The 26,096-nt window shown below is 45.6% G+C and overlaps 2 protein-coding genes across 7 annotated transcripts in view; one reads left to right on the plus strand and one right to left on the minus strand.

Annotated features, from left to right (window-relative positions):
- RAB3IL1 (RAB3A interacting protein like 1) overlaps positions 1–4,065 on the plus strand; it is a 30,306-nt gene extending 26,241 nt beyond the window's left edge. For all 5 annotated transcript variants that reach the window (XM_082236093.1, XM_082236092.1, XM_082236094.1 and 2 more), the window contains one exon: positions 149–4,065. In XM_082236093.1, the coding sequence (XP_082092219.1) occupies positions 149–231 (83 nt within the window). In that variant the 3' untranslated portion in view covers positions 232–4,065. The remainder of the gene's footprint in view (positions 1–148) is intronic.
- Positions 2,311–24,613, minus strand: LOC309539735 (eosinophil peroxidase-like). Of its 2 annotated transcripts, XM_082236073.1 has the most exons (18): positions 24,578–24,613; positions 21,830–21,929; positions 21,172–21,265; positions 20,844–21,019; positions 20,619–20,751; positions 18,767–18,896; positions 18,108–18,314; positions 17,016–17,376; positions 16,009–16,169; positions 13,954–14,212; positions 12,526–12,696; positions 12,148–12,385; positions 10,450–10,661; positions 9,645–9,809; positions 8,466–8,597; positions 7,013–7,109; positions 5,081–5,189; positions 2,311–5,037 (listed from the first exon to the last, which is right to left on the minus strand). In XM_082236073.1, the coding sequence occupies exons 2-17, from the start codon at positions 21,897–21,899 to the stop codon at positions 5,096–5,098; spliced, it is 2,700 nt and encodes an 899-aa protein (XP_082092199.1). In that variant the 5' UTR covers positions 21,900–21,929; positions 24,578–24,613; the 3' UTR covers positions 2,311–5,037; positions 5,081–5,095. The 2 variants fall into 2 exon arrangements, with proteins under 2 accessions (XP_082092199.1, XP_082092198.1); XM_082236072.1 differs by having other exon boundaries at positions 2,311–5,189.
- Between the last annotated feature and the right edge of the window lie 1,483 nt (positions 24,614–26,096).

Raw genomic sequence — 26,096 nt, forward strand, 5'->3', positions numbered from 1 at the left:
ATCCAACAACATCTGGAGGGCCACAGGTTCTCCACCCCGGTGTAGAACAAACATGCGTACTTGTCTTCTACGTTATGGCTTTCTCTGGTGCTTCACTCACCTCTCTCTCTCTCTCTCTCTCTCTCTCTCTTCCTCTCCCCCCTTGCAGTGGAATTGATGTACTGGGAAATCATGCGTCTCAGAAAGGAAATGTCCATAGCTAAGCTGGGGTTCTTTCCCAGTGAGATGTAGCTGAGGACCGGCACTCTGGAAGGGCATCACCTTACCACTACTCCGCCAGGCAGTTAGAGGGCTTGACCCAGCACATCTCCTGGTGCTGGCAGGATATAAACTGAAGCTGCCTGATGTAAACTGAAGAGATAAGAAGCACAGATTTCCCCGTTGCATTATTTGCAGAGCTTCCTGACAGTGCTTAGCCTGATGCGGAGTAGCCAAGGGACCAGCCCTTCTGTGGCTCAACTGAATGAAGTTGTCTCTGGACTCCTCCCTTCCCCTGTCTCTATGCATTCCACAGCCATTATATATCAAGTCTTCTTCAAAGATCTGCTTCTGAAGGTTCTGAGGCCATGGCTGGCCCTTGGGCTCATTATCTGCTTGCTGCTCTGCAATGCAAATGTAGCTGGGCATTCCCGTACAACACAGAGAGAGAGAGATTCGGACTCTTCCACGCAGCTGCCAACTCCAACCGCGACTGGGCATGGGGGTGTCAGTGCTGTACGGTGGCCTTGTTTGATGGCCTCTACGTGTGTGTTCTTCGAGTTGTTTCCCAGGCAGCTCTCCTCCTGAGGAGCCCGCAAGAGTCAGCCGGGGGCTGATTTCTATTTATAGCTCAGGGCTTGCCGTTTGGTTGTGTGACAGATCCGATACCTTGCTCTGTGTAGGCAGGCATCTGTTCTAGGCCAAAACTCTGGCTGGAGCCTTGCTTGTGATGTAAAAGTGGGGAAATTGCATAACAGGCAGTGGCCCACAACCACATTGAGGTCAGCTGCGCGAGACCGCAGATGCTTTTGCTCCCACTCTGCAGGCCAGAGAGTTGGCTGCTGCCACATTAGTTTTCTAGGGAGCAGCTGTCCTCAGCTGACACCCTCCTTCCCACAGGCTCCTTCACTGTGCTTTGTTGCAGTCCAAACGACACTCTTGTGGTATTTTGTGCAACACATTTCAGCTCCGCTCTAGCTTCCCATTTGGTGCTTGCGTCTGCCTTGACAGTATTATAGACTCTTGTATGAAACATTCTCTCTTTTGCTTCATTCACGTTGGAGCTTAAAAAGGACTTCACATCTTGAATATTCTGGCACAATTTTGGGGTTTGTACAGCTCAGCCTTTCCCAACCTAGCACCCTCCAGAGGTTTTGGGCTGCACCTCTCATCATCCCTAGGAAACACAGCCTATGATGAAGGATGATGGGAGTTGGAGTCCAACAACAGACTGGGGGACACCATGTTCACCACCCCTCGTGTACATCCTGCATTTATATTTTTTTAAAGGGGGGGGATGGGGATAATATTCGGATTCAAGTGTTACAAATAAATTTTGGCCCCTAAATGGTTTTGGTACTGTAAAAAAAAAAGAACCACACTTGATTCTGAATTTGTAAATCAGAGTTGGAAGACCTGTTGAATGTTGACAGAAGTGAAAAGTCTTCCTCACTTAGCTTTTGATATGATTTTTTTTTTTAATGGGAAGGGGAGAATGAAGCTTATCTTTTGGATGCTGTGCCTGATTTCTAAAATGGGAGCGGCTAGGGTTGTGCTCTAGCTGGAAGCAGCATCCTCTGCCCTGAGAGCCATTTCCTCCTATTCCCAGGCAAATGGGAGGCTGGTTGGTGGCTGCTCAGTAGTGAAGGGGAGGCACTCTGCCCATGCTGGAAAGCACTCACTATGCTATATTCCACAGATGAGCTCTGGCACTGAGGACGAGGCTTCAACGGTGAACCCTGGTATCCGTGAAGCCCTAACAGCATCCATGGCCAGAGCCTCACACTATAAATACAATGAAGTACATTTAAATCATCTTGGCCATAGCGAGTGGTTGCATCATCACCCCTGGTTCCATTAGGCAGAAACTACTGGCTGGTGCGAAAACATCTTGAACACCCCAGTGCTGCTGGTTGCCCCTTGATGCCTGCACTGTACGCCTGGCTTTGTGTGATCTTGTGACTGGCAATCCCAATGCCACTCCCTGGAGGAGGAGCACCATATCTGCTTTCATAGGAAAGAATCGCCTGCCTTTTGGGATTGTGTGCAATGGAGAGCACTTTTTGGTATCATTGAAGTAAATGCCTTTTCTTTCTTTCCTTTCCTGTTGAGTGCAGTATCTCCTTAGCATTACAGGTAAGTGGCTGTCTTATTAGACCTTGATGGCTGGAGGGGAATTGTGGGTTCCCTGCCACTTGGCTGCTCAGTGGCCCAGGGCTTTGTTTCATCTTGATCACATGTAGTAGCACTTGCATGCTAAGGATTATAGTAAATATATATATAAATATAAATATATATATGTAACTTAAAAAGCTATTCTCCCCAAAGATGTATCTGGGAGAAAATATTATTGGAATTTATGCTTACAGGAGAAAACGTTGCAACAACACTTGCCTCTTCCTGCTTTAGACAAGGCTTGCCATAAGTGAAAGGACAGCTTCTCAAGGGATCCTCTTGACCTTGCTCTCAGCCGTGGGGCCTTCTGCTCCTCACCTCTGCAGGGATGGTGAACTGCCAAGCAGGTTTACATCCAGCAAATCTTGAAATGTCAGAATTCCTAGTACCATGGCCTGCTTCCCATTTCCTTGTCTGCCTTTGTGTTTGTGGAGGGGTTTATCCCTTATTTCCTATAGCTAATTTCACTTGATTCAGTAAGAGAGGATTCCCATACTATGCTCCACATGGCAAGCTGCGGCCCTTCAGATATTGCTGGACTACAGCTCCCATCATCCTTGCCCATTGACCATGCTGGCTGGAGCTAATGGGAGCTGGAGTCTTCTACAAATGATCAAACCAGGCCAGCTCCTGATTAATGACAGTCTACATGCTGCTTTGCACATTATGGCAAGCCACAGACTGACTTACCATGACCACTTGAATGTGATGGCTCCCTGAGAAGAGCTTGCACCTGCTTTGCTCCTCCCTAGACTGCTTAGGTCAACATGCAACAGCAATTAAGCCAAGGTTTGGCCTTCGTGGGATCCTGAGTAAGGTCTCATGCCCTTAACTGCAATCTGTAATTGTAGGACAAAACTTGGCTTCTGATTGTAGCTAGGTGAAGAGCCCAGGATCTGATGCCATGCTAAGCCAGACTCTGGCTTAGCTCCATGCAACAGTGACCTAAAAACTGCCCCAGGAAGGAGCAAAGCCTAAGCACCAGCATGTTCATGTTAAGTCATGGTTTTGCTTAGTGTGGTGTGCAAGCTCTCAGTGCCTCTCCCAAGAAAGAGTTCTGCTCCAGGAGAAGCATTCAGTCACGCATCATCTCCACACCTTGATAAGCATAATTATTAGTTGCCATATTTCTTCTATCATAGAAAGACTTCCCATACTATCTCCCTGGTTTTTGCTGCAGCAAATTGGGAGTGCTGTCTGGAAATTCCTTACAATAAACAGACACTACTCTGCTGGAAGCAGGTAATGACATTGGAAGCTGCCTTCTATTGAGTTGGGCCTGTGCTCCACCTGGCTCAGAGTTACCTGCTCGTGGCTCTCCTTGGTCTCCGTTTAATGGGTCAGATGCTGTAAGTGGGAGTCCAGTCAATTCTAACAATGATGATAAATTAATTGAAGAGCCTGGCTTTCTAAATTCACCCACCACTCACAGCCACTCTCTCCAAACTGCTGGAGGAAGCACCTGTTTTGCTTCCAGTCTCTTACGGGAAGGGGCAACTGCTGAGCTGTTCTCTTGGCTGCATTATTATCTCCTTACTCACATGTTCATATTTTAATAAAATATACTGATCTCTATTTAATAAATAGACTGCAGTACTGACAGTGAGGCTGGTTCTTATTGCCTTTGGGCTGTTTTATTCCTTTTGAAGCCTGCATGTATTCCAGCTGCAAAATAAACAGCACATTTTCAAAGCAGAGTTCATTGTATTTCTCTCCCCACCCCCTACGAAGATTAATTCTTAAAACTTGTATGAGATGATTTTAGCTTCCTGTAGGGAAGAGGTGTGCCCAGAATTAACTCTAGTACACACTAAGCTTGGATCACCATCAGTTTGTGCCAGGATTACCTGCCACCTGGGCCTTGAATAGATTAAGCGGTAATTAACCAAGGATAGGAACTGCCAAGATCAGGCTGAGACTTCAAAGGCCTGTTGGGTCCAGCTGGCAAACGAACACAGATACTTCTGTCTTGCCTTGTTCGTGGCTAGACAAGCAGCCAAGGGGCAAAGTAGACGAGTGGACATTTGTAATGCAACATTGACAGTGTAAAAATAAGTAGTCTCAGGTGTTTGCTTTTGGAACAGAGGAATGGCACCAACAGATGTGGCATTGCTTAACTCTTGAGATGGGACATGTGGTTCTCCAGATGGCATCGGACTTCCCCCCCCCCCATCAGCCCCAACCAGTATGGCCAACTGTTAGGGATGATGGGAGTTGTAGTCCAACAGCATCGGGAATGTCACAAGTTCCCCACCAACCATTTCTTCTGCTTCAAGCTTCTTCCTGGACATACTCTACTGCATGTGCATTGGAACCCTGATGCGGATAAGCAAACTCGTGTCTGGGTGAGAGAAAATTGCTTCCTTTCATTAAAAAAACCCCTCCTGATATGACCCCAGTCTATTTGCAGGTATTTTCTAACCAAGTGTTGCCAGTATAGGCTTTTCCCTAGGGCCAGTCCTAGAGGACTACCTGCCTCCCCCTCCTCCAATCACGCCATGGGCTGTGCCCAGAGCACCCAGCGAAGCCCCTAAGTTTGACCAATCTTCAGTCGTCAAATCTTCTTTGCAACTCTCTAGAAAGATGGGGAGGAAGGGCATTCTCTAGAAATTATTTGGCAAGAATGATTTGAGAAATCTTTAAACTTGAAAATAATACTAATTCAGAGCCACAGTGGTTTGGGTTCCTGAGATGCAAGGCCTGGAAGAGAACTTGGGGAGAGCTAACTTGAGTCAGGATTCTGGCCTTCTTTGGAACAATCCTGGGGACAGCGACTATCTCTAGAAAGGGAGACCTCCTCCTTGCTCCTGAAGCACCTAGGAAGCAAACAGCAAAACAAATGGTCATGAGTGCTGAAGGGGCAGGGCAGGCTCTTCAAGCAGCATGGGGCTGGAGACTAGAGAACAGGGGCCATCTTCAGTTCTTGAATCAGCTACACATTTGGAGCAGCTCAGTCTGCAGGAAGTTGTTGTGGAAGAAGAGATCTTTACCAAAGGAGGAAAGACACACTTGTGAGTCAGAGGTGCGGACTCTGTTGCCCTTGGGATGCTGCTGGAGTCCAGCTCCCATCATTCCAGGCTGCTGGCTAGGGCTGTTGGGAGTTGGACCACAGCTTCCCCACCCCTGCTGGAAGTGCTGGCATGGAGAGATAATAGATGTGGGTGTCACTAATGCACACAGAGGCAAAGGCATGGGACAACACACTCTGGGCTGAAGGTGGTATAGGCTGTTTGGCTTAGCCCTTAATGTTTCAAAGGGGAAACTAAGAATCATAACAGTATGTTTCATAGCTGTCCTATTAAGGCAGGGCACTAGGTGTTGGATTTCCAACCCACAGCAGCCCCATCCAGCATAGCTAATGGTCAGGGGTGATGGGAGTTTCAGCTTGGCAATGTTTGGAGAGCCACAGGGGCCCCACCACTGACTTGGCGGGGCAAACAAGCCTATAGCTGCAGTGCAACCCTGCATTTCAGAAGAGAACACTTGCAGTTAATCCAAAATGTACAGAACTGTAAAACATTTTGCAGCGATAAAGCTCTTTGTAAATAGTTTTTAAAAAACCCCCCAAATAAACAGAAAATGTCAATAGGAGTCCCCACCTCTGGATAGCTGTAGTTGTATAGTGAGCCACTCTGCATTTCACAACTTAAATGAGTGTCTTAATACTTGTTTTATGCATAGCCTTCTCTTTTCGGAGGATTAGAAATTTAATAAGTAATAGCAAAAATTGGCTTTTAAACTGTGTTTAGGGGGTGTTGTTTTCCATTGTGATTATGGTATTATGGATTAAAAGCGGTGTAGAAAAAAGAAAGCTCCATTGTATTAGAAATAGAGCCATCACTGTATCAGGGCAATAAAACTTTCTGAGGTTCCATTCAAAGGATTTCTAAACACAGCTGCTTTACTCCACTCTTGCTTTTAGGAGTGAACATCTCCATATTAAGAGAAACATACAGGTTTTGTTCCACACAGAAGTCAGCCTAGATCTCCATGTGTCTCTCCAGTAATGTCTGAGGACACATGATGTGGATTACATTGTGCTCTGGTTCCCCAGCCAATAAGATGCAGCAGGGATTTTTAAAACCCTCCTCTTTAAGTAAAAGTGACCAAAGTGCGGATGGGGAGGAGAGATGTGGCAATCAGGTGGCAACCAGACATTCCATATAGCTTTGTACCTCAGGTTGGACTATATAAACACACTTCTGTAACTAGGAATTTAGTTCCACTGACATGCATGTGACTTGGAGAAAAACAAGAATAATATTGGATGTAAGTACATGCAAGCTGCAGCAATATTCAATGACTTTCCCATCCTCTTCCCTGGCCTTCAAGGATTCATCTAAACTAGGGAGAATGTACATCCCCAAAACATGGAGAGGGGAAGCACAAACCCCTCGTGCTTTCCTGAAACAGCAGAAGAGGCCAGAGGTCCATTTGTGTCACTTGGAAAAGTTACGTGAGCAGATAATTGAAAAGAGAAGAAACCCAAAGGCCACAAGAAACCACAAGAAAATATTACAAAGTTGGTCCTACTGAATCTATTACTTCACTTTGGCTTTTCCCCTCTAAGTGGGCCAATGCGACTACATACATTTTTTTAAAGGAAGAAAACATTTCCAGAGGTGTAATTCAGCCATACCTTCTATGCAGTGCCACAGCTACGGCAATGAGAGAAATAGCTCCGGCCACAATAGCTGCAGTTGCAGCCAATGAAGTAACAGTGACTCCTTGGCCCCCTAGGACAGAAAACAGCAGCGCTTTTAGGGCAGATCTCACGTGCCTTGCAAAACCTGTGGTGTGACTGCCTTTGGAAAACTGTACGGTTCTGGTCACCTCACCTCAAAAAGGATATTATAGAGTTGAAAGAGGTTCAGAAAAGGGCAACCAAAATGACCAAGGGGATGGGGCGACTCCCCTGTGAGGAAAGGTTGCGGCGTTTGGGACTTTTTAGTTTAGAGGAAAGGTGAGCAAGAGGCGACATGACGGAAGTTTATAGAATTGTGCATGCCATGAAGAGAGTGGATAGAGAAAGGTCTTCTCTCATAACGCTAGAACTCATGGGCATCCAATGAGGCTGAAGGTTGGAAGATTTGAGAAAGATAAAACTACCGTATTTTCTGCTCTATAAGACTCACTTTTCCCCTCCTAAAAAGTAAGGGGAAACGTGTGTGCGCGTCTTATGGAGTGAATGCAGGCTGCGTAGCTATCCCAGAAGCCAGAACAGCAAGAGGGATTGCTGCTTTCACTGCGCAGCCATCCCTCTTGCTGTTCTGGCTTCTGAGATTCAGAATATTTGTTTGTTTGTTTTCCTCCTCCAAAAACTAGGTGCGTCTTATGGTCTGGTGCGTCTTATAGAGTGAAAAATACGGTACTTAGTTCATGCAGCGCATAGTTAAACTGCTTCCCACAGGAGGCAATGATAGTCACCAACCTAGATGGATTTAAAAGAAGATTAGACAAATTCATGGAAGAGAGAGGGCTACGGACGCCATGATGGCTCTGCTCGGCCTCCGCAGTTGGAGGCAGTAATGCTTCTGAATGCCAGTTCTGGAAACCGCAGGAGGGGAGAGGGCTCTTGGGCTCAGGTCCCGCTTGTGGGTTTCCCAAAGGCATCTGGCTGGCCACTGTGAGAACAGGATGCTGGACTGGGTGGGACGTTGGTCTGATCCAGCAGCCTCATCTAACCTTCTTAAAGGTAGGCAGAGCAACAAAAGTAAAAATCCCCTGTTTCTGCACACACTAATGCATACCTTTCTATCCTTCATCCAGACAAGCAAAAGGCATTATCAGCGTTCAAGGGGAGACGTGTGGTGTGGGGAGAGTCTTGAGGGCTAGAAAGAGAAGCTGGGCCCCCCCCAGGCCTACAGTTTACCACCCCTATGATGGAGGAAGACTCCAGGAATGACTCTTTTTTAGTTCCAAGTATAAGATTGAGCAATCAAAGCAATGAGACAAGGGAGAAACGCAGCTTGAATAAGGATGCTGACATCTGCCAAACCCTTCCAATTGGCTTCTCCCAGTGAGGAAACGAGGTCAAGGGCTTTGCTAGACCTTCTGGCTTCCTCACAGCCTGGTCCCTCGACCCAGCCTACCAATGCAGGTGGTGCCATCCTGAGACGGAATCAGGGAGCCCTGACAGGCACATTTGAAGCTCCCAGGTATGTTCACGCAAATCTGCAGAGAGGGGCAGGGATTCTCTTGGCCATGCTCACATTCATCAATGTCTAAAATGACAAGAAGGGGGTGGGGGGCAAAGAGAAAGAAAGGAAATGCTTAGAGCACTCCCTACAGCATCAATGAAGAAAATGAAACTCACGGGAAGAAAATGTCCAAAATTCCTCATTTCCTGACATAGGACTAGCATCTCTGGAGCCTCCTTATTTGGGACTCTCATCAAAGATAGACTTCTGTACTTTATAAATAATAATAATAACAATAGTAATAATTTATTGGGTGGCTCCCAACAGAATATTAAAAATACGATAAAACATCAAACACTAAAACTTCCCTAAACAGGGTTGCCTTCAGATGTCTAAAGTCAGATATTTATTTCCTTGACATCTGTCGGGAGGGTGTTCCACAGGGCAGGCGCCACTACCGAGAAGGCGCTCTGCCTGGTTCCCTGTAACCTCACTTCTCACAGTAAGGGAACTGCCAGAAGGCCCTCGGAGCTGGACCTCAGTATCCAGGCTGAATAATGGGGGTGGAGACGCTCCTTTTCACAGTTGCAGTGCTGGACTGACACACAAGCTAAGTAAGCCACTGTTTAGGGCCTCAGATTACTAGGGGGCCTCTAAGCACACATAAAATACTAAATTTCAAGTTCCACATAACTGGCTAATAATAATAGAACAATACACTTTTTAAAAGCATTGCTATAGGGCCTCTTAAATGCAACAAGGCGTTGGGTCTCTTGATCTGGGCGTGAATAGCAGTGTGACCTGGAGGAGCTGGACAGTGGTTTCCGTGACCACCACTGCAACACAAAAGCGTCAGAGGCGCAAGCCAAGCATATGTATGGATACACTTGTAAGGCCAAGTCTTACAAGTGTATCCATACAGACTTGACAAGAAATCTGCCTGCAATGTATGTCACACATCTAGGTGGTAAGGGGATAGCAAAGCTGTAAATAAAAGTGGGAAAGGGGCATGAGGTAAAAAGTGGCAAGAAGTGAGGCTGAAGAGGGGTGGCGTCATTGTTTTTTTTTTAAAAAAAATCATGACATACTTTATACATGCGTCCCCAAGACTCTTCCTGTGGTAGGTCTTACCTCGGCAAACAGGCAACCCAGTGCTCCACTCTCTGTCCTCAACATTGCAGGTTATAGAGGAAGGACCCTCCCGAATGTAGCCAGGCCAACACTCAAAGAACACCGAGGCTTTACACTGGACGTAGTGGGCACCTTCAACCAGAGGGACCGGCCCACAAGGTGTGTCTGTGGAGAGAGAAAAAGAACACAGCAGAAGGACTTCCTAGTTTGAAAGATGCACTGCACTGGAACCAATTCCCAGATGCAGACCTCTTAGTGTTCCATGTTCCCAAATGGAAATGAGTGAATATTGCAAGAGGGGAAGGGAGAAACGAAGAGAGGACATAAGGACTTCTTCTGGATAGGGCAGGGCAGTGTATGCATATTTGGTTGTGAACACACAGAACACAGGCACAGTGACAAATGTCTGGGCTATGGCAGATGTATTAGAAATTTATTACTAGCTTTATTATAAAGGTACAAACTGTAATAAATTTACATTTATTATCAGCACTTTGTTCTGGGTTTACTCAAGTGTATGCAGTACTGGCACATTTTATTTTTTCAAATGTTAAAAAGTGTGGCACTTACTGTAACAACATGGTGAGTACCACCCTTCTGTAAAAAATAATAATCCTACAGCAGTTTACATAAAGGAAAGCATGCAATATATATATATGTGTGTGTGTGTGTGTGTGTGTGTGTGTGTGTTATACACCCCCTCCCATCCCTGAGACTCCCTTCTTAAGTGCCTGAAGGTGGCTGAGAACAGGCTGTCAAGCCCTCTGTGAACTGTGTTCTGAGTTGTGGGCACTCCAGGTTCTACCTGCTGAATCTTCCCTCCATGCGGTCAGGTCCACCCTTGGAATCTGGGAGCTCTTGCAAGACACAAAGTCACTTGGGAAGTGACTGGTTGAGAAGACGTCTGCAGGGAGGTGGTGGAGGTGGGTGTTGTCGCAGAGGATCCGGAACAAAGTCACCTTTGCTAACTCTTCCCTCTGGCGAGGGGTGAACACTCCTTCATTCTCCCACCAGAACCTGCAAAAGAAAAGGGGGAGCAAAAGCCTGTTCATGAATACCTTATCTGGCTGAATTCATTTATTTCCTGCACTGCTTCCTGCTATTGAATGTAGCCAGAAGATAAGGAAATGTATAGGAAGGAAGGAATCTTTCCCTCACCCTGCACCCTGCCCCAAGTTTGAAATCGAGAAGTAAGTCATGTGGATTGTGTAGCTGGTGTGAATGCCACAGTGAACCCTATTTGTGGAATGGTCTGCCAGGATCAGGCAGCAAAGCAGTCCAGCAACAAACCCATTAATTCCAAGCATATATACCATACCTCTCACAATATCCAGTCTAGTTTTGTACTTCTCACAATATGCCACAAGTTTGGAAAACTCAGCGGTGGCCAAAGGATTGGAGAAGATCAGTCTACATCGCAATCCCAAAGAAGGGCAGTGCCAAAGAATGCTCCAACTACCGCACAATTGCACTCATTTCACACGCTAGCAAGGTTATGCTTAAAATTCTACAAGGCAGGCTTAAGCAGTATGTGGACCGAGAACTCCCAGAAGTGCAAGCTGGATTTCGAACAGGCAGAGGAACCAGAGACCAAATTGCAAACATGCGCTGGATTATGGAGAAAGCTAGAGAGTTCCAGAAAGACATCTACTTCTGCTTCATTGACTATGCAAAAGCCTTTGACTGTGTCGACCACAGCAAACTATGGCAAGTTCTTAAAGAAATGGGAGTGCCTGATCACCTCATCTGTCTCCTGAGAAATCTCTATGTGGGACAAGAAGCTACAGTTAGAACTGGATATGGAACAACTGATTGGTGCAAAATTGGGAGTATGACAAGGCTGTATATTGTCTCCCTGCTTATTTAACTTATATGCAGAATTCATCATGCGAAAGGCTGGGCTGGATGAATCCCAAGATCGCCGGAAGAAATATCAACAACCTCAGATATGCAGATGACACAACCTTGGTGGCAGAAAGTGAGGAGGAATCCTTCTGCAGATTTTAAATTGGAAACTAATTGAGGGTAAGGATCTATTTATTTTCTGTTTATGTAGGCTGAACTTTAACCTTGTACTGTGGTCCTGATATGGTTGGCTACCCCCCCCTCCCTGTGCTTGTTAACTTGTACTGAACATGTGGGGTGGGGGTGCATTATTCAGTGATTGCATCTTTCATTTGCTAGGAATAACTGAATCAGTCCGTTTCTGATCCATGTCACTTCCACATGTGTTCACCCATAAATCCTTTCTATTCCATTTCCTCATTATTCTGTGGCTTTTTGTAAACGAAAGCCCACTTCAAATTTACAGTTAAATACACACTTGAGCATGCATTTCTAACTTATTATGACCCTTATAGCTGACAACGGTGTCAAAACAACTGAGAAGCGCCACGGTAAGCAGATAACAAAGTTCTGACCTGCACATTAGTCTGGGAGGTACAGATCAGACAAGTTTCTATCTTGGAATCTGCAAAGACTACATTCCTCAAAGATTCCCTACCTGTCACCATCTCGCAGGGCCTGGAACTGCCTTCCCAGCAAGCAGGCAAGCAGTTCCCCCACTCGGGCCCTAGGCAGGAGAGGTTCTGCGATGGCCCCAATCCAGACATCAATGTTCTCAGGCGTCCCATACAGCTTGAGTAGCTTGTGAGCCAGGTAGCTGCTGTTGAGGATATGCCGCAAGTCAGAGAAAGCGTGGGCCTCTGGGAGACCGCAGAACCTCCTCCAGGAGTTGTAACCTGCAGGGAGCACCAGAAAATGGCATTTGAAGAGAACATCAAGTGTTAGTTCTAGAGGGAGGTGCCCTCTGCTTCTGATGTCCTCTCTTTCTCTTTGTCTCTCTCTTTCCTGTCTCTACCCCTGCAGCAGGGTTACACACCTAGCAGTCCATGGTCCCGGCCTCTTTGCAGGTTCAGAGCTGCCAGGTCAAGGGACAGGGCCTTCTTGGGATGAAACAGCTTTTCTGTCAGCTCCTCTGGCATCATCTGAGTGGCTGTCTGGAGCTTTGCAAGGGTGAAGATCTCTCCACGTAGGATAGGATCGATTCCTCCTAAAGTTTGTGACAGAAGCCAGCGAAAACAAACCAGCATTCAGTCTTTATGGCAAAGCTCTAGGGCAACTTCTCACACAATATTTGGCATTCTGAAGCAGATGATTCAGTAGAAAACACTGTTATTAATAATCCACGTGCACAGCACCAGACACAACATGCAGGTGTTTTGTGTGCAAAGCATTCATGATGATCAGCTTAGCAAGGGCCCTTTTCATGTGTGACACCCCGAAGCTCTTCCCCTTGTCTGTGTTACATTTGCCCCAGTTTCTAGGACAAGCAATGGCGATATGGGGTGGTGCCACAGGATGGCTGAAAGATGGCCTCCTCCCACAAGGCCCAGGGAGGCACAGAAACAAGCTGCACGCTACTGACACGACAAAGCACCGTAGGTTGAACCCTGCGGCTGACTATATTCACATAACTCAAAGGTGGAATGTCTATAAGCAGAAACCCTGGGGATTTTTAAGCCTAACATAAATGGTGCACATTTCTTTCCAGCATCTCTGAATGTTGTAACCCTGCAAACAATTCTCTCTCACTGCTCTCCACAGGACCATTCCTGGCCATATGTAAAGGATGCCACTCAATCTCACATTCCCTCAAATTCCTCAACAACAGCAGAGGCTTAAAAAGAAAAAGAAAAAGTACAGACACTTTATTTAAATAACATATTGTTTCAGGCTGTTTTTAGGATGAATAAAGGTGGTAACCCTATGACAGCCCTGTCACTCCCTTACAAGATTCCTGTCACCAGGAGGATTCAAGCCCCCTCCCCCAAATGCACTGTGACAGGCTTCCCTAGGCCTGTTTTATCGCATACATTCAATGAATGTATAGGCTCAAGCCACAATAAAAATATTAAGGTCCTACTGCAGGAACTTCTAGTTGATTTTGATGCAACGGATTAATAAGGCAGCCACACTTCTGGAATTCAGCCACTCAAAAACATGATTTACTCAGCACAATCTGAGTACAATAGTTCTTAGATGAGGAATGGGGAACCATTGGTCCTCCAGATGTTGCTGGACTTCATCTCCCATCATCCCTGACCACTGGCCATGCTGACTGTGGCTGATGAGAGTTGGGGAAACATCTGGAGGGCCACAGGTGTCCCACCCTTGCCCTAAACATTGCTGATCTCTGGGGCAGATCTGGGTTCAATGGGACTAACCCTGTGTAACTTGATAAATGACATCACCAAAGACAACATGCCCTTTCCACCCGCTCCCATCTCATGTGTTGCCAGTTCTGTACCTTCCTCGATGATCCTCCATGGGGAGAAGAATGACTGATGAAGAGATATGCTGGGGTGACTGGGATTCTCTTCAAAGTTTTCATCCAGACGGGAGAGGAAAGGATTGATGGTGACGTGGGCAAAGCGAAATGCAGCTGTGGCAAAGACATTGGAGATACGGGGGTCAACAGACTCGTCGTAACCAGAGTATGGAGGAAGGTAGGCCTCAGTGGCTTCTGGGCCAAGGATCTTTGGGACATAATCCCTCCAGTTTATAATCTACATCAAGTGAACAAACATAAAAAGGAGAAATATACTTGAGTTCAGTGGGCTTGATTGAGCATCTAGTGAAACCAATGGATGCTATTTCTATCTGCTTTGTACCAGGCTAAGTCCAGTAGATATGAACACTGAAAAACAAGGTGAGAGCACACCACATGGAGAAGGTAAGAGGAAAAGAGCCTTGCTCTTCCATTAGGGGTGGCCATTTATGAACGGCTAATTTACTATAGCATATATGTAACCACATGGTAACTGGCTGGCTGCATTATCCTGCCAAGTGGTAAAGATAATTTTACCACACAACAAGTGCATTCTGTGGTAAAATGGTTGTGTGCCTCCATTTTGAGTCCCTTCCTGAGCAGTCAAAATAAAAAAATTCCTTCCAGTAGCACCTTAAAGACCAACTAAGTTAGTTCTTGGTATGAGCTTTCGTGTGCATGCACACTTCTTCAGATACACGTATTTTTATTTTGACTATGGCAGACCAACACGGCTACCTATCTGTTCCTGAGCAGTGCCACTGCTACTCACTGGATGGATGGTTGCCAGAGGAGGAATCTCAGTCAAGTGGGGAGCCATGGAGATGTGCAACAGGAGCAACAAACAAAAAGCATTATTTCATTTGTGCCCAGGCTAAAGTGGAGAGAAGCAGTCAAAATGGCAGCTCAGTCACAGAATTGTACCATGGAAGATACAGATTTGTTGGGAAGAAATTGCTCATTGGGCCTCAACCACTGCAGTGCAATAGATAAAAGTGTTGGGATGCATGCAAGAGGCTCAGCAATGAAGCTCACCGGTGGCTTATTCCCAGGCAATAGCTTTCATGTTCATCCATCTCACAGGTTGGCTGTGAGGATAAACATGCTAAAATAACATTCACTTTCCTCTGAGACTGCAAAAATATTCTGTGAGCTCTGTTCCCTAAACAATTGGAATGTCTCTGAATATTCTGTGCCACCACACTGGGTCAGCCAAACTGGTGTCAGGTACTTCATTGCCTATTAGGATAGCATAATATTGATGACCTTTTAAAAATGAATGTGTAAAAAACCATCTGGATTTATGAGAACAAAATTTCTAATAATGTCAATGTTTCCTCTCAGCGACTTTCATATCTGGTGAAACTGAACCATGCCTCAGAGAAAACACTTGAATGGGATTCCCCCCCCCCCTTTCCATCCCTTGCAGACGCTCTAGAAGGGAGCTTGAGTCCCAGTAGGGAGATCAGTGTCCTGCAAGTTAAAGAGTTTTTCTATTTCACTGCCAGCTGCACTTTGACCCTGGTGTTAGTTTTGCGGTTCTTGCATTTCTTCACAAGAGGCCTGGTAAGATTAGAGTGCCTCTTGTGCAAACATATCCACCTGCATTAACATGGCTTGTTGAGTGTTTTCAGAATTACCAGCTCTTATCTGACATAAGAGCAGGTTCCGCAAAGCAAGCAAGGTGGAGCAGCGTGTGAGTGATTGGCAATAGCAGTGTATTTGGAGCCAAACTGTGGCACAGAATGCAAAGCTGCGGTAGAAAACACCAGCTGCATGTTTAGATCCCCTCCATCTTCCCCATAATAGCTAGTAAAATTTAGTCATGTCCTGACATCACAGCAACCGTGGCGCATGACATTGTAGAACCATAGAGTTGGAGGGAGGGGGCCTCATTATAGCCCAACCCTCCTAGTCCCCAAACACGACTGCCATATATATAACATGGATGTTATATATAATCTGCCCCTCAATGGGAACTGTATCCAGCCCTCTGTTGAAGGAACTAAGCAACGACATGCCTGAGGCCCTCACCTGGAGGTAGGCCCCAATGACTTTGCGAGTCTCCTGATACAGAATTTCCCCACTCCACTGGGGGTTGAGCTGGTGGAAGGTGGTAGCGATCCTGTTGCTCTCCCTCAGGAACACTGTGTGCAGGACTTGAATGCCTAAATGTTCATTGGACCGCGAGTCTCCTGGCAAGGAAAAGACCAATGCACACAGTAAATGAGATAGAAGTTACACAGCCTTTGGCAGGCTTTAAGCAGCCTGCAAAAAGCGGGAGGGGGGAATGTTACATACATGTTTTGGGGGGCGATAGCCCTGTTTTAGTATTTTCACCATTCACTTCCATCAGTGGAGGTCCCACTGATGGAATTTTGGCTCCAGATGTTTTCCCCTGATACCTCGAGGTAGAAGCCACCCATCTCCCCAGTCCTTTTTCACCTTGTTCCCAGCATCCAACAGGACTGGCATCCTTCTGAAAACTCACCCACGAAGCTCCCATATATGGACCAAGCACACAAGTCAGTTAGGGAGGGGGAGAACCCTACAGCCTATAGGTGGTGCTATTGGACTTGTTAAACCACAAGTCAGACAAAGCAGATCCCATTACGGTAATCCTGAAAGGCCGTGCACACATTCAGGGGAATCCTGTACAAAGCCAGGAGACCCACTGGAAAGGAGAATTGGGCTCTAATTACTTTAACAGCTGCCCAGAAGAGGGCATTTTGGCATCTTGTCTTGCAGGGCTGAGCAGGGGCTGCCTGTGATAAAAAATCACCTCCGTTAACAAAACGAAAGTCCTCTCTTCCTTTTCATCTGGCCACACTGTTCAGCAGAGATGGCAGCCGTAAAAAACAACAACAGCAGCGATGGGAGCCTGTGGCATTCCAGATGTTGTTGAACTACAGCTCCCATGAATCCCCAGTCAGCATGGCCAACAGACAAATATGCTAGGAGTTGGAGTCCGTCCATGCCTGCAGGGCCACAGGTCCCCCATCCCAGATGTATTCTCAATAACAGAGAAGCCTTCCTCTTACCTGCCACAAAGCAGGGCACGTCAGACGCATTGGCAAGGCAGGAATCCCGCGTCAAGGCACAAGGGTTTGGGGATTTCTTCTCAGCAAAGGGCAGGAGCGGAAGGCCACCGTCAGAGAACTCCTGGTTGACTGCCAGAAGCCCCAGTGTCTGGGTGAAGTTGCGGAGCTTCCTGGCCAGCGAAGCCGTGCTGCCATAGATCATGCTGCCGTCCACAAAGGAGGTGAGGCTGTTCAGCTGCTCCCGGGGCTGCAGCTGCCCCAGAAGGAAGCTGGATTGTCCACTGCCACAAGCTGGCGAAGAGCGGATGAAAGGCATGCACTTCATTGTTCCCCCACCCAGACGGAGGTCGCCAGCAGGGATCTGGCACAGGAGAAGCAGAGTGGTCAAGAAGCCCTGGGTCTGATTGACAGGCAGCCAGGAAGAATGGAGAGCGCACATTCTTTACTGAGTTTCCACAGCTTCCCACACAGAATCAGAGTCTAAAGACAGAGGTGGTTCTCCCCCATGCCACACTGCGCCCCGAGACAGGGACATAGTTACAGAGTGACCCAGGGGGATCTGAGCACCCAAAATCTACTTCCCCTTCCCAGCCTTTAAAAACTATTTCTTCATTATTTATTTCCTAAACTTTGCCTTCTTGTTGAAAGACAGCAAGCTGAAATTGGCATCTCTGCATATGTATTAGCATATATAAATGATCTTAACTGGTGTGTACTCTGAGCTTTTTTTAAAAAGGACCTAGCAATGGATGGATTAATTTCAAAATGGTAGGCCTCATTTTTTTTGCTTTCATGCTCAACGTGGCTGTAAAGTCACCTCCAGGAATGAATTACGTTGTATAGATTTCACTTCTGGTTTGGTATTTTAAAAAGCTCTGTAAGCAAGCCCTGTGGACCTGTCTGGATATGACAGTGGGGGAAAGTATTTGTGAATCCATGTACTTCTGAAACACTCTCATGGGGGTTGTGACATATATAAACCAGCTCTACTTCACATTTTGGTAAAAGGTAAAGGCGACAGTCCTTACTATTAGGAGGACTACGGTGAGTTTTCTTCTTCCTAAGTTTTTTGTTGTTCATCGCTGTCTTTACCTGAATGGGGAAGCACGGATTCCGGTTGATGCAACCATGGGAGCAGTCTGCTCCGTCCGTGAAAGAAACGGTGCTGGCACTCTGGGGGGTGAGATCCATGTCGTGATCAATCCACTGGCCCCACTCCACCAACATATGGGTGTAGGAGCTGTCCAGGGAGATGTTCTCATTCCGTGTATGCAGGATTTCATGGGACACCTGGCGCACCTGGGAGAACAATTCATTTCAAATATGAACACTGTTGGCCTTGTGAATAACACAGTATATTTTTCTACTTTGTGTGGAAATGCAGTCCAAACTAGTCATGCTTTTCATGGAAATTCTAAAAAGTTAAATTTTGAGTGCATACTTTTTGACAGTATTATGAGACATGGAATTTGCAATTGCCATGGAGTGTGTAACTTGTCCATGGGAAACTATGAAAATGTCACGTGCTCCTCACTCCTTCATGCCTTCACAGATACACTTTCCAACATTTCTGTGTAAAGACCCAGTAATGTTGGCACGTCATGCAAACCAAAGGGTGCTTTTTTTAAACATCTTAACATTTATTTTAAAGCAAGCTAAGAAGGAGAGCTTTGGAGTTGTCTTATAAACCCTGTGTGAACTCTGCCATCACCATTCATAAGAGATTCCAAGTCTTGCCTGCTGCTGCATACCAAAGGCAATGAGAAGCCGTTATAGGTCTTGGATTGATTCCATCCTTTGGGTGCAGAGAAGCCATCCTCATAGTCTGCAGGTAACCAGCGGGCGTAGGCTGTGTTTGCTGCTCCCCAAAGTGGGTTCTTCCTGCAAGGGAAAATGAAATCTCATAAACTGCAGGAAATGAGCAGGTGGCATTGGGCTCACATAAGTAGAAGGTGGAGAGGGAAAACGGCTCCTGAATTATACTACTTGAGAGTGCAGATGAGGGAATCAGAGGACTGTATGGTCTTCCATATCCAAGACACTGGCTCATTGAAAGCAATAGATGTTAGGGAGAAAAAGATGTCAGCCTTTCCCTGGGTATGCCCATTCTGTATCTGCAAGTTTTTGTTTCAGTGGGAAAATTCAACCAAGATATCCCCTACTCACCAGAGGATTTACCAAGTGGAAGCATTTTACTACCTCATCTGTGCAAACTAAAGAAGCACGGGGGACACTTTATTTGATACAGAGGATTTCCTAAATAACAGCAAACAGGCAGATTTCTGTGGTGTATTGATTCATAGCCTAGGACACCCATGGGGGTCGTTTGTACTGTGTGTTGGGCAGAGGTTTGTGAGCAGATAATTTTTGTGTGGTTTTAAAACTTCATTTATTATTTAAAAAGCAACATTCAGTATTGGTTTAGCACTGTATATAATCTTTATTTCAATATACTGCTATTTAGTTTTATGGAGGTATGATTGATGTTTATGTTATGTTATGATGTTTATGGAGGTATGATTCCTCACGAATATGTGACTAAATATATATAAAAGATTACTAGCCATGTTCAAAATAAAGATGAAATTTTATGGAGGGTTGAAATTGTTAAAGGACAACTTTAAAAGGAAGGGCTGGGCTGAGGTTGGGTAGTTAAATAAAGATGGCAAAATATACAGATATAATTTGCTTCCATTTGGCAAAGGGACAATTCCCCACAGTTGGTGTTTTAAATTGTTATGAAACAAAAATAGATATGTTAAGGGTTCTGCTGGCGATATAATTGTTTTCTCTGCCTTTCCCCATTCTTCCCCCTCTACCTTTCTTGATTGTTTTATAGCATATGGCAGTATTTAGCTGATTCCAGTCTGGCTACCAGTTGCTTAGTTTGCTCTGTGTATGCTAGATGTGGGGCCTATGGATCAAAAACAAAATGATTCCTTTGGAGGTCTTCTGTGGATTTTGTGTTCAACTGCTGTATCTCATGTCTTACAGCAGTATTCACACAGGGTTGTTTAACTTCCCAGCAAACTTCATGCAAGCACGTCAGAATGAAAAAAAAGTTTTCTGGAATCGCTCTCTCTGTATTTGCATACAAACAAGAATTACAAAAATAAAAATCAAGAATCCCCAGTATTCTGTTTTCAAAAGAAAAGGTGACTCTGTAAAAGTGCCCTGGGGGAACATCCTACTATCAGCAGAAAGTGGGGAGTGTGAAATCATCTCTATGATTTCCCCCACTACCTGCAAGACCTGTGCAAAAAGGCACAGCTAAAAATAGCTGACTTTCTTCACAGTTTATGCTATTTATAAAAAAAAAATTATAGACTGCCCTGTCATATAAATCACCAGCAACAAAATACAGCAACATTTACTAGTACAATAAAACATAAAATGTCATAAAAACAACACAAAAGAATCATAAAAAAGACAGGCTCGTCCTGAAAAAAATGAAGCAACCGAAGAGGCCTCCTGGCTTAAAAAGGTCTTCAGGAATTACTGGAAATTAGTAGCAGGTCAAAGGGTATTTTGAAGAGTGCAATTTTGCATTAAATAATATGGCCAGTGCTTTTGCAGGTTGCAGGACTGGGCCAGCAGAATTACCTGTTGTTGCACGTCCCATCTATGGATCTGTACTTTTCAGTCAAGCAGGTGTCTGAGCACTTGATGGGCCGCAGCTGAGCAGCACAGCCAGTTACTTCTGCCAAGGTGGAGAGATCATGGCCGCTTAAGACTCCTTGCAGAAGAAAAGGGAGAAAGAAGATTCTCAAGAAGGTCAGGAGGTGAAGACTGGTACTTCTCGGGCTGGGTGGTGGATGCAAGACACACCTGACATGTTGGCATAACGCTTCTCCCGCGTGTACACAAGCTGCCGAATGAGCTCCACTGTTGTGTCCATCAGCTCAGCCGCATGAACCGCCGCGTTGGTCTCTGCCTCGGGGTGCTTGAAGAGGCTCAGCAGGTCGCTGGCACTGAGGGATCCCTTGGTCAGCACTGCTTTCCCTCTAGGATTTCACGGAATGAGGCATGGCTGAACGAAGAAGACCAGAAACCCCCACAAGGCCTGGGGTGTAGGCACAGCGGGCAGGAGCAGAGAGCATGACAAGGAGGGAAAGAAAGGTGCTCTCTACCACCTGCATCAGCTGGAAATGCATACCTGCTTCGAGAGCGCTGATACGCCAAGGAGACCAGCTGCTTTGCCTGTGCCAGGGCCTCTTTCACCAATGGCCTTTCAAGTTTGCTGTCATTTTCTGAGTGAGGGAAAATAGTAGTCCCAGAATGAAAAGAAGTACAAGGGTCCACACTGATTTCCATGGCCCAGTACAAACCTATTTGTTTCTAGGCCCAAATCAAGGTGCTTATGATTACGTTTAAAGCCCTTAATGGCTAGGGGTCAGGATACCTGAAGAGCTGCTTTCTTCCATATGCCTCTGCCCAGCTTAAGAGATCATCTCATGAACCTCTGCTTTGTATCCCATCCCAAACTGAAGTGCGACTGGTGAGTTTGCAGACTGCGTCTTCTCTCACCATTTTCAGATGACTACTGAAAAAAACTTTATTATTCCACTGAGCTTTTAACAATTACTTGAGCCTCTCAATCCCAATGGATTTTAACCATCTGCATTTGACCTTTGGTTCACATCTGAGCTCTGGGAGCGTTTGACTGGTGCCCATCCCTGATTTCTGCTTTTTGGGACTGGTCTTAAAAAATGGAAAGGATTTTATTTGCCAGTTTTGTAATTTTGCTTCTGACGGCTTTACAGTATACTGAAAACTATAACCGATTAGAGCTGAACGTGCACAGTGTAGGTTACCTGCATGGACCAGATTGGCATGAGTGCTGAATAGGGATATAACCACAATTGGCACAAGTCCAGGGAGCATCACTTGGGTTGGAAAAGCCGCCACAGAGTGCTGAGGATTGAACACATACACGGATTAGTAATTGCTACAGTGCTGTGAATAAATTATCAGCAACCCTCTTTCAGATAAAATTGGTGTTTATGTAGATGATTTTAAACTTGAACATTATACATACATGGAAATAAGTAAGTAAGAATCAATATATGTCATTGAAAGATCCACATGCAAGTGTATGGCCTCCAGTGTGCTCTCACTGCTGTGTACAAAAAACATGGGCCACAATCCATACATGTCTACCCTACTGTTTCTTATGAAATATTTCATTTCAATGCATTTCTGTCCCAAACTAGCTTCAATCTGAACTGCACAAAATAGTTTTAAGCCAGTAATGTGCTCACACAGTCTAAGGACAGAAATTGATCTCTGCAATCAGTAGGCTTTCTGCCTAAGAGCACTCTGGGAAAAAGTTTGTTAGCAGCTGGCAAGTGATATGCCTTATTCTCAGCAGGGGATCGGAGAGAAGATGAGCAGCCTGACTCTCCTTCTGCCTCCCAGCTCCACCCTCCAGAGAGGAAGAAGGGATCCGATTAGAGAAAGGAAATATGGCGAGATCCCTGCCTGCTGCTTTAAATGTCTGGTTGTGTGCGCAGCCTGCCTGAACTGCTTGTGCCCCTGCTTTTCTCTCCCTGTAACCTTTCCATATCCATTTGTGGTCCTGGTTTCACTCCCTGTAACAGTTTTCTTATCTGTTCTCTCCTGTGTAATTTGCTAGGTCAGATTGAGTTAAGGAGAGTGGATTCAGAGATCTGCACACATCACTCTTTGAAGTGCAAGGCCATCTGATTTTGATGGAATAGATTTCATTGCATCACCCTTACGAAGTTGCCCAAATATCCAGCCCTTTATCAGTGACGGTCCCTGTCATCACCTGCTTTCAGTTGAAAAAGAAGAGATTAGCAGGTGAGCTGAGGAAGCAAAATCAGCTGTTGGGGCAAAGGCAACAGGAGGGCTATGTGTCCATTAGCCACTATCAGAAAGGGTTCCTATTTGCTTGAGAGATATGATAATCTTTATATAACATTCATCGCAGACAGGTTTCCCAAAGAACAGGCAGTAAATGGCAGTCAGTCAACCTATTTATTCTCCTAGAAGCCTGGTTTATTAGTGGGAATTAAGGTTGCCAAGTGACCCAACAAAAAACAACAACCCAGTTAGGCCTCCTGCTCTTGTGCCTTTAGAGAGGAATGTCAGCTCCAGAAATCAGCAGCTGAACACAGCACAGAGAAGCATTATTCACCCACCAGTGTGTGCAGATCAAACCACTGTTGAAAGCACAGGAGCAGTTTAAAAAGTTAGCAGCACTAGTAGGAATAATTAATTAAGCACATATGGAAATTAGGGTACTGCATTTTATTTTATATTTTTAATGACCTTGTCTTGAAACTTGCAATTTAATAAGCAGCACCCAAAGAATGTTATACCTTCCATGTAGGGGAATAATGTTTTTTTTAAAGTGCACCCACAATTCCAGCAGGAGAGGAGGAAGAAACAGAAATACCAGGATACAGAGAAAGCAGGAACAGAAGGCAGAATGAGAAACTTTAGCTAAATAAAGACTGAGACAGATAATGAGGTGTCCAAGTGATGTCACATCCACCCCACACATTTAAAGCACATAGCTTAGCTGCAATTCCCAGCATCCTTTAACAAACTACAGGATTCCTTTGGGGAGAAGCCACGCGTATTAAATGTAACAAAGAGGACAGGGCTCTTGCACCCTTCCCACTTGCGCAGCAGAAGGCCTTTCAGCATGGCAAAGCTACACCTGCTACTATTCCCGCTTCTGCACAACTATTAAAGTCATCCTCACTCTGGCCACTTTACTTTTGGTGACCTTACACAAAGGAAACAAACAGCAGACATGCAGGAAGGCTGCGAGAAGCTGAAGGTGAAAGATCAGGGGCAGAAAAATACAAATGAATGTCCTCAACCAAGAAGCAATATAATCTATACGAAAAGAACAAATAAAAGGACCATGAACTGAGTAATCTGGGCTGGATCGGTATTATATGCAATGCTGACAAAATACAGATCAGGCTGCTGGGGAAGGGAGGTGACAATAAAATGCAGCCTTTAAAGGCAGAAATTCAAAAGGTACAGCTTTCCCCAACACACAGAACAGATCCACCCAATTATTTCCACCTCTGCCCCTGTCCAGCTGGCCCATGTGTGGAGAGGTGCACACCAGTGTGTATAGAATTTAGTGGCACACACTGGTCATAACCTCTGCACAGAAGCAGACCCAGGGGCACCTCCACGTGCATTGACATCTGTATCTTCCGTTTTTGCAGCGCACGGACTGCCCACACTTAGGAGCCTATGTGAGCTGAAATGTACACGTGTGCAGCTTTCTTTGCAGAAGTCCCAACCAAACTGTACCCTGCAAAAATTGAGAGTACAAATGGTTGGTTGAGAGTGTTTAGTCCCTAGAAGTAAGGATCAATGCACAGAGGTCAGAGATGAAGCCAGCAGTTCCCACCCCAATTTCCCCTCCAAGCATAAATATTTAGAAGAGTAGCACACACTATTGCATCCATGGAAAGGAGGCATAATTTCTGCACATAACAAAAGTGGGTGCTTTTACCCTATAGTTAGTCAGGCTTCTGGGGGGGCCACCCCAATGAAGCCCCTGGACTTACCACTGCTTGGTGTCCTATCGTCCATATGTCCCCCAAAGCCCCCCAAAGGCCTTGCAAGATTTGAGTCTTTTCTCCAGGCGCCTTCCTTTTATTTGCTGGCTTCTAAGGAGGCATTTCCAGAATGTTATTATCACCTTGCCAGTACAAAGCCCTTTCAAGGTAACTTCAAAGAAACCTAATTAGTTTTACAGAGCATGAGGATATTTTATCTTCTTGATATGGTCTTCTCTCTCTCTCTCTCTCTCTCTCTCTCTCTCTCTCTCTCTCTCTCTTTCTCTCTCTCTCTCTCTCTCTGGAAAACAAAGATCATCTCTTTGGAGATAGGATAAAACAATTCAAGTTAAAACAGGAGGTCCAGAAAACAGCTTCATATTTGGAAAATGTAGAACACTTTTTAACACAGTTGCTGTGATCAAATGGAAGAGGACCTCTGTGCATCCTATGCTATTTTTGCAGTGCCCTTAGTCAGCCAGCAGGGGAGCTTTAGCCAACACAAAGGCAAACCATTACAGTGGTACCTCGGGTTACAGATGCTTCAGGTTACAGACTCTGCTAGCCCAGAAATAGTACCTCCGGTTAAGAACTTTGCTTCAGGATGAGAACAGAAATTGTGCTCCGGCGGCACAGCAGCAGTGGGAGGCCCCATTAGCTAAAGTGGTACCTCAGGTTAAGAACAGTTTCAGGTTAAGAACAGACCTCCAGAACGAATTAAGTTCTTAACCTGAGGTACCACTGTATTGTTTCCTAAACACATTAGGTCTCATCCTTAAGTAATGGACTACAACAGAGGATTGCCCACACTCAGGTTCTGCTTCCAAATTTCCCATGGGCATTCAGATGGCCACTGTGAGAACAGGATGCTGGCTTTGGGTCTCATCCAGCAGAGCTCTTTTTAATGTTCTTATATAGCTTAGTGCTGCCAGCGTAACTCCCCCCAGCTGCCCAGGCCATACAGTGACACCCCGGAGGGCTCAAAAGTTGGCACTAGGCAGTTCTTGCACTTAATAATGCTAACCAGAAATTGTTTTTTATGCTACAAGAGTCCGAGGTGTAGCCTGGCTAGGAATGGAGATCAGAAAAATGCCAGCTGGGGTGCTGGAAAATTCAGAAACGGGAATAACGTTTGCAACACAGTGCTCAGTTCGAGAAGATACCTCAGAGGAAAGCCTCGAAGCCAAAAGATTGGGTGATTATTTACAAGTGTGGACAGCTCCGTGAGTAACGGCATGTTTGTAAGATAAAGCAAGCCCAAAATATGTGGACTGGATCCAGATTAAAGGGTAAAGGCCCATTGGCACATCTTTCTCAAGCAGGAAGCCAAACACGGGTATTATGCTCAGATGAATTGCTCCACTCTTCCCCCAAACCGATTTTTTTTTCCTTGCAAAAGTATTCAGCAGGCATCCTCATCCGCTCCTGTTCCTGATGCTGCAGTGATATTAGTGGGCAGGGTGGTTTTGCAGCCAGCCTTAGCTCAAGGCAAGGCACTGGGGGCTAGTGTGGGAACTAAAATGGTCTC

This window comes from Podarcis vaucheri, assembly GCF_965113315.1.
Source record: "Podarcis vaucheri genome assembly, chromosome: 1".
In the NCBI taxonomy this organism is placed as follows: Eukaryota; Metazoa; Chordata; class Lepidosauria; order Squamata; family Lacertidae; genus Podarcis; species Podarcis vaucheri.

Excerpts from the sequence above, each read along its gene's own strand:
- LOC309539735 (XM_082236073.1), bottom strand. The coding sequence starts at position 21,899 with ATGCTCCCTGGACTTGTGCCAATTGTGGTTATATCCCTATTCAGCACT. Across the intron at positions 18,315-18,766 it reads ACGGCTTCTCATTGCCTTTG|GTGCGCCAGGTGTCCCATGA; the intron begins GTATGCAGCAGC and ends TTGTTCTCCCAG. Across the intron at positions 8,598-9,644 it reads TGGGTTGCCTGTTTGCCGAG|ACATTGATGAATGTGAGCAT; the intron begins GTAAGACCTACC and ends TTGTCATTTTAG.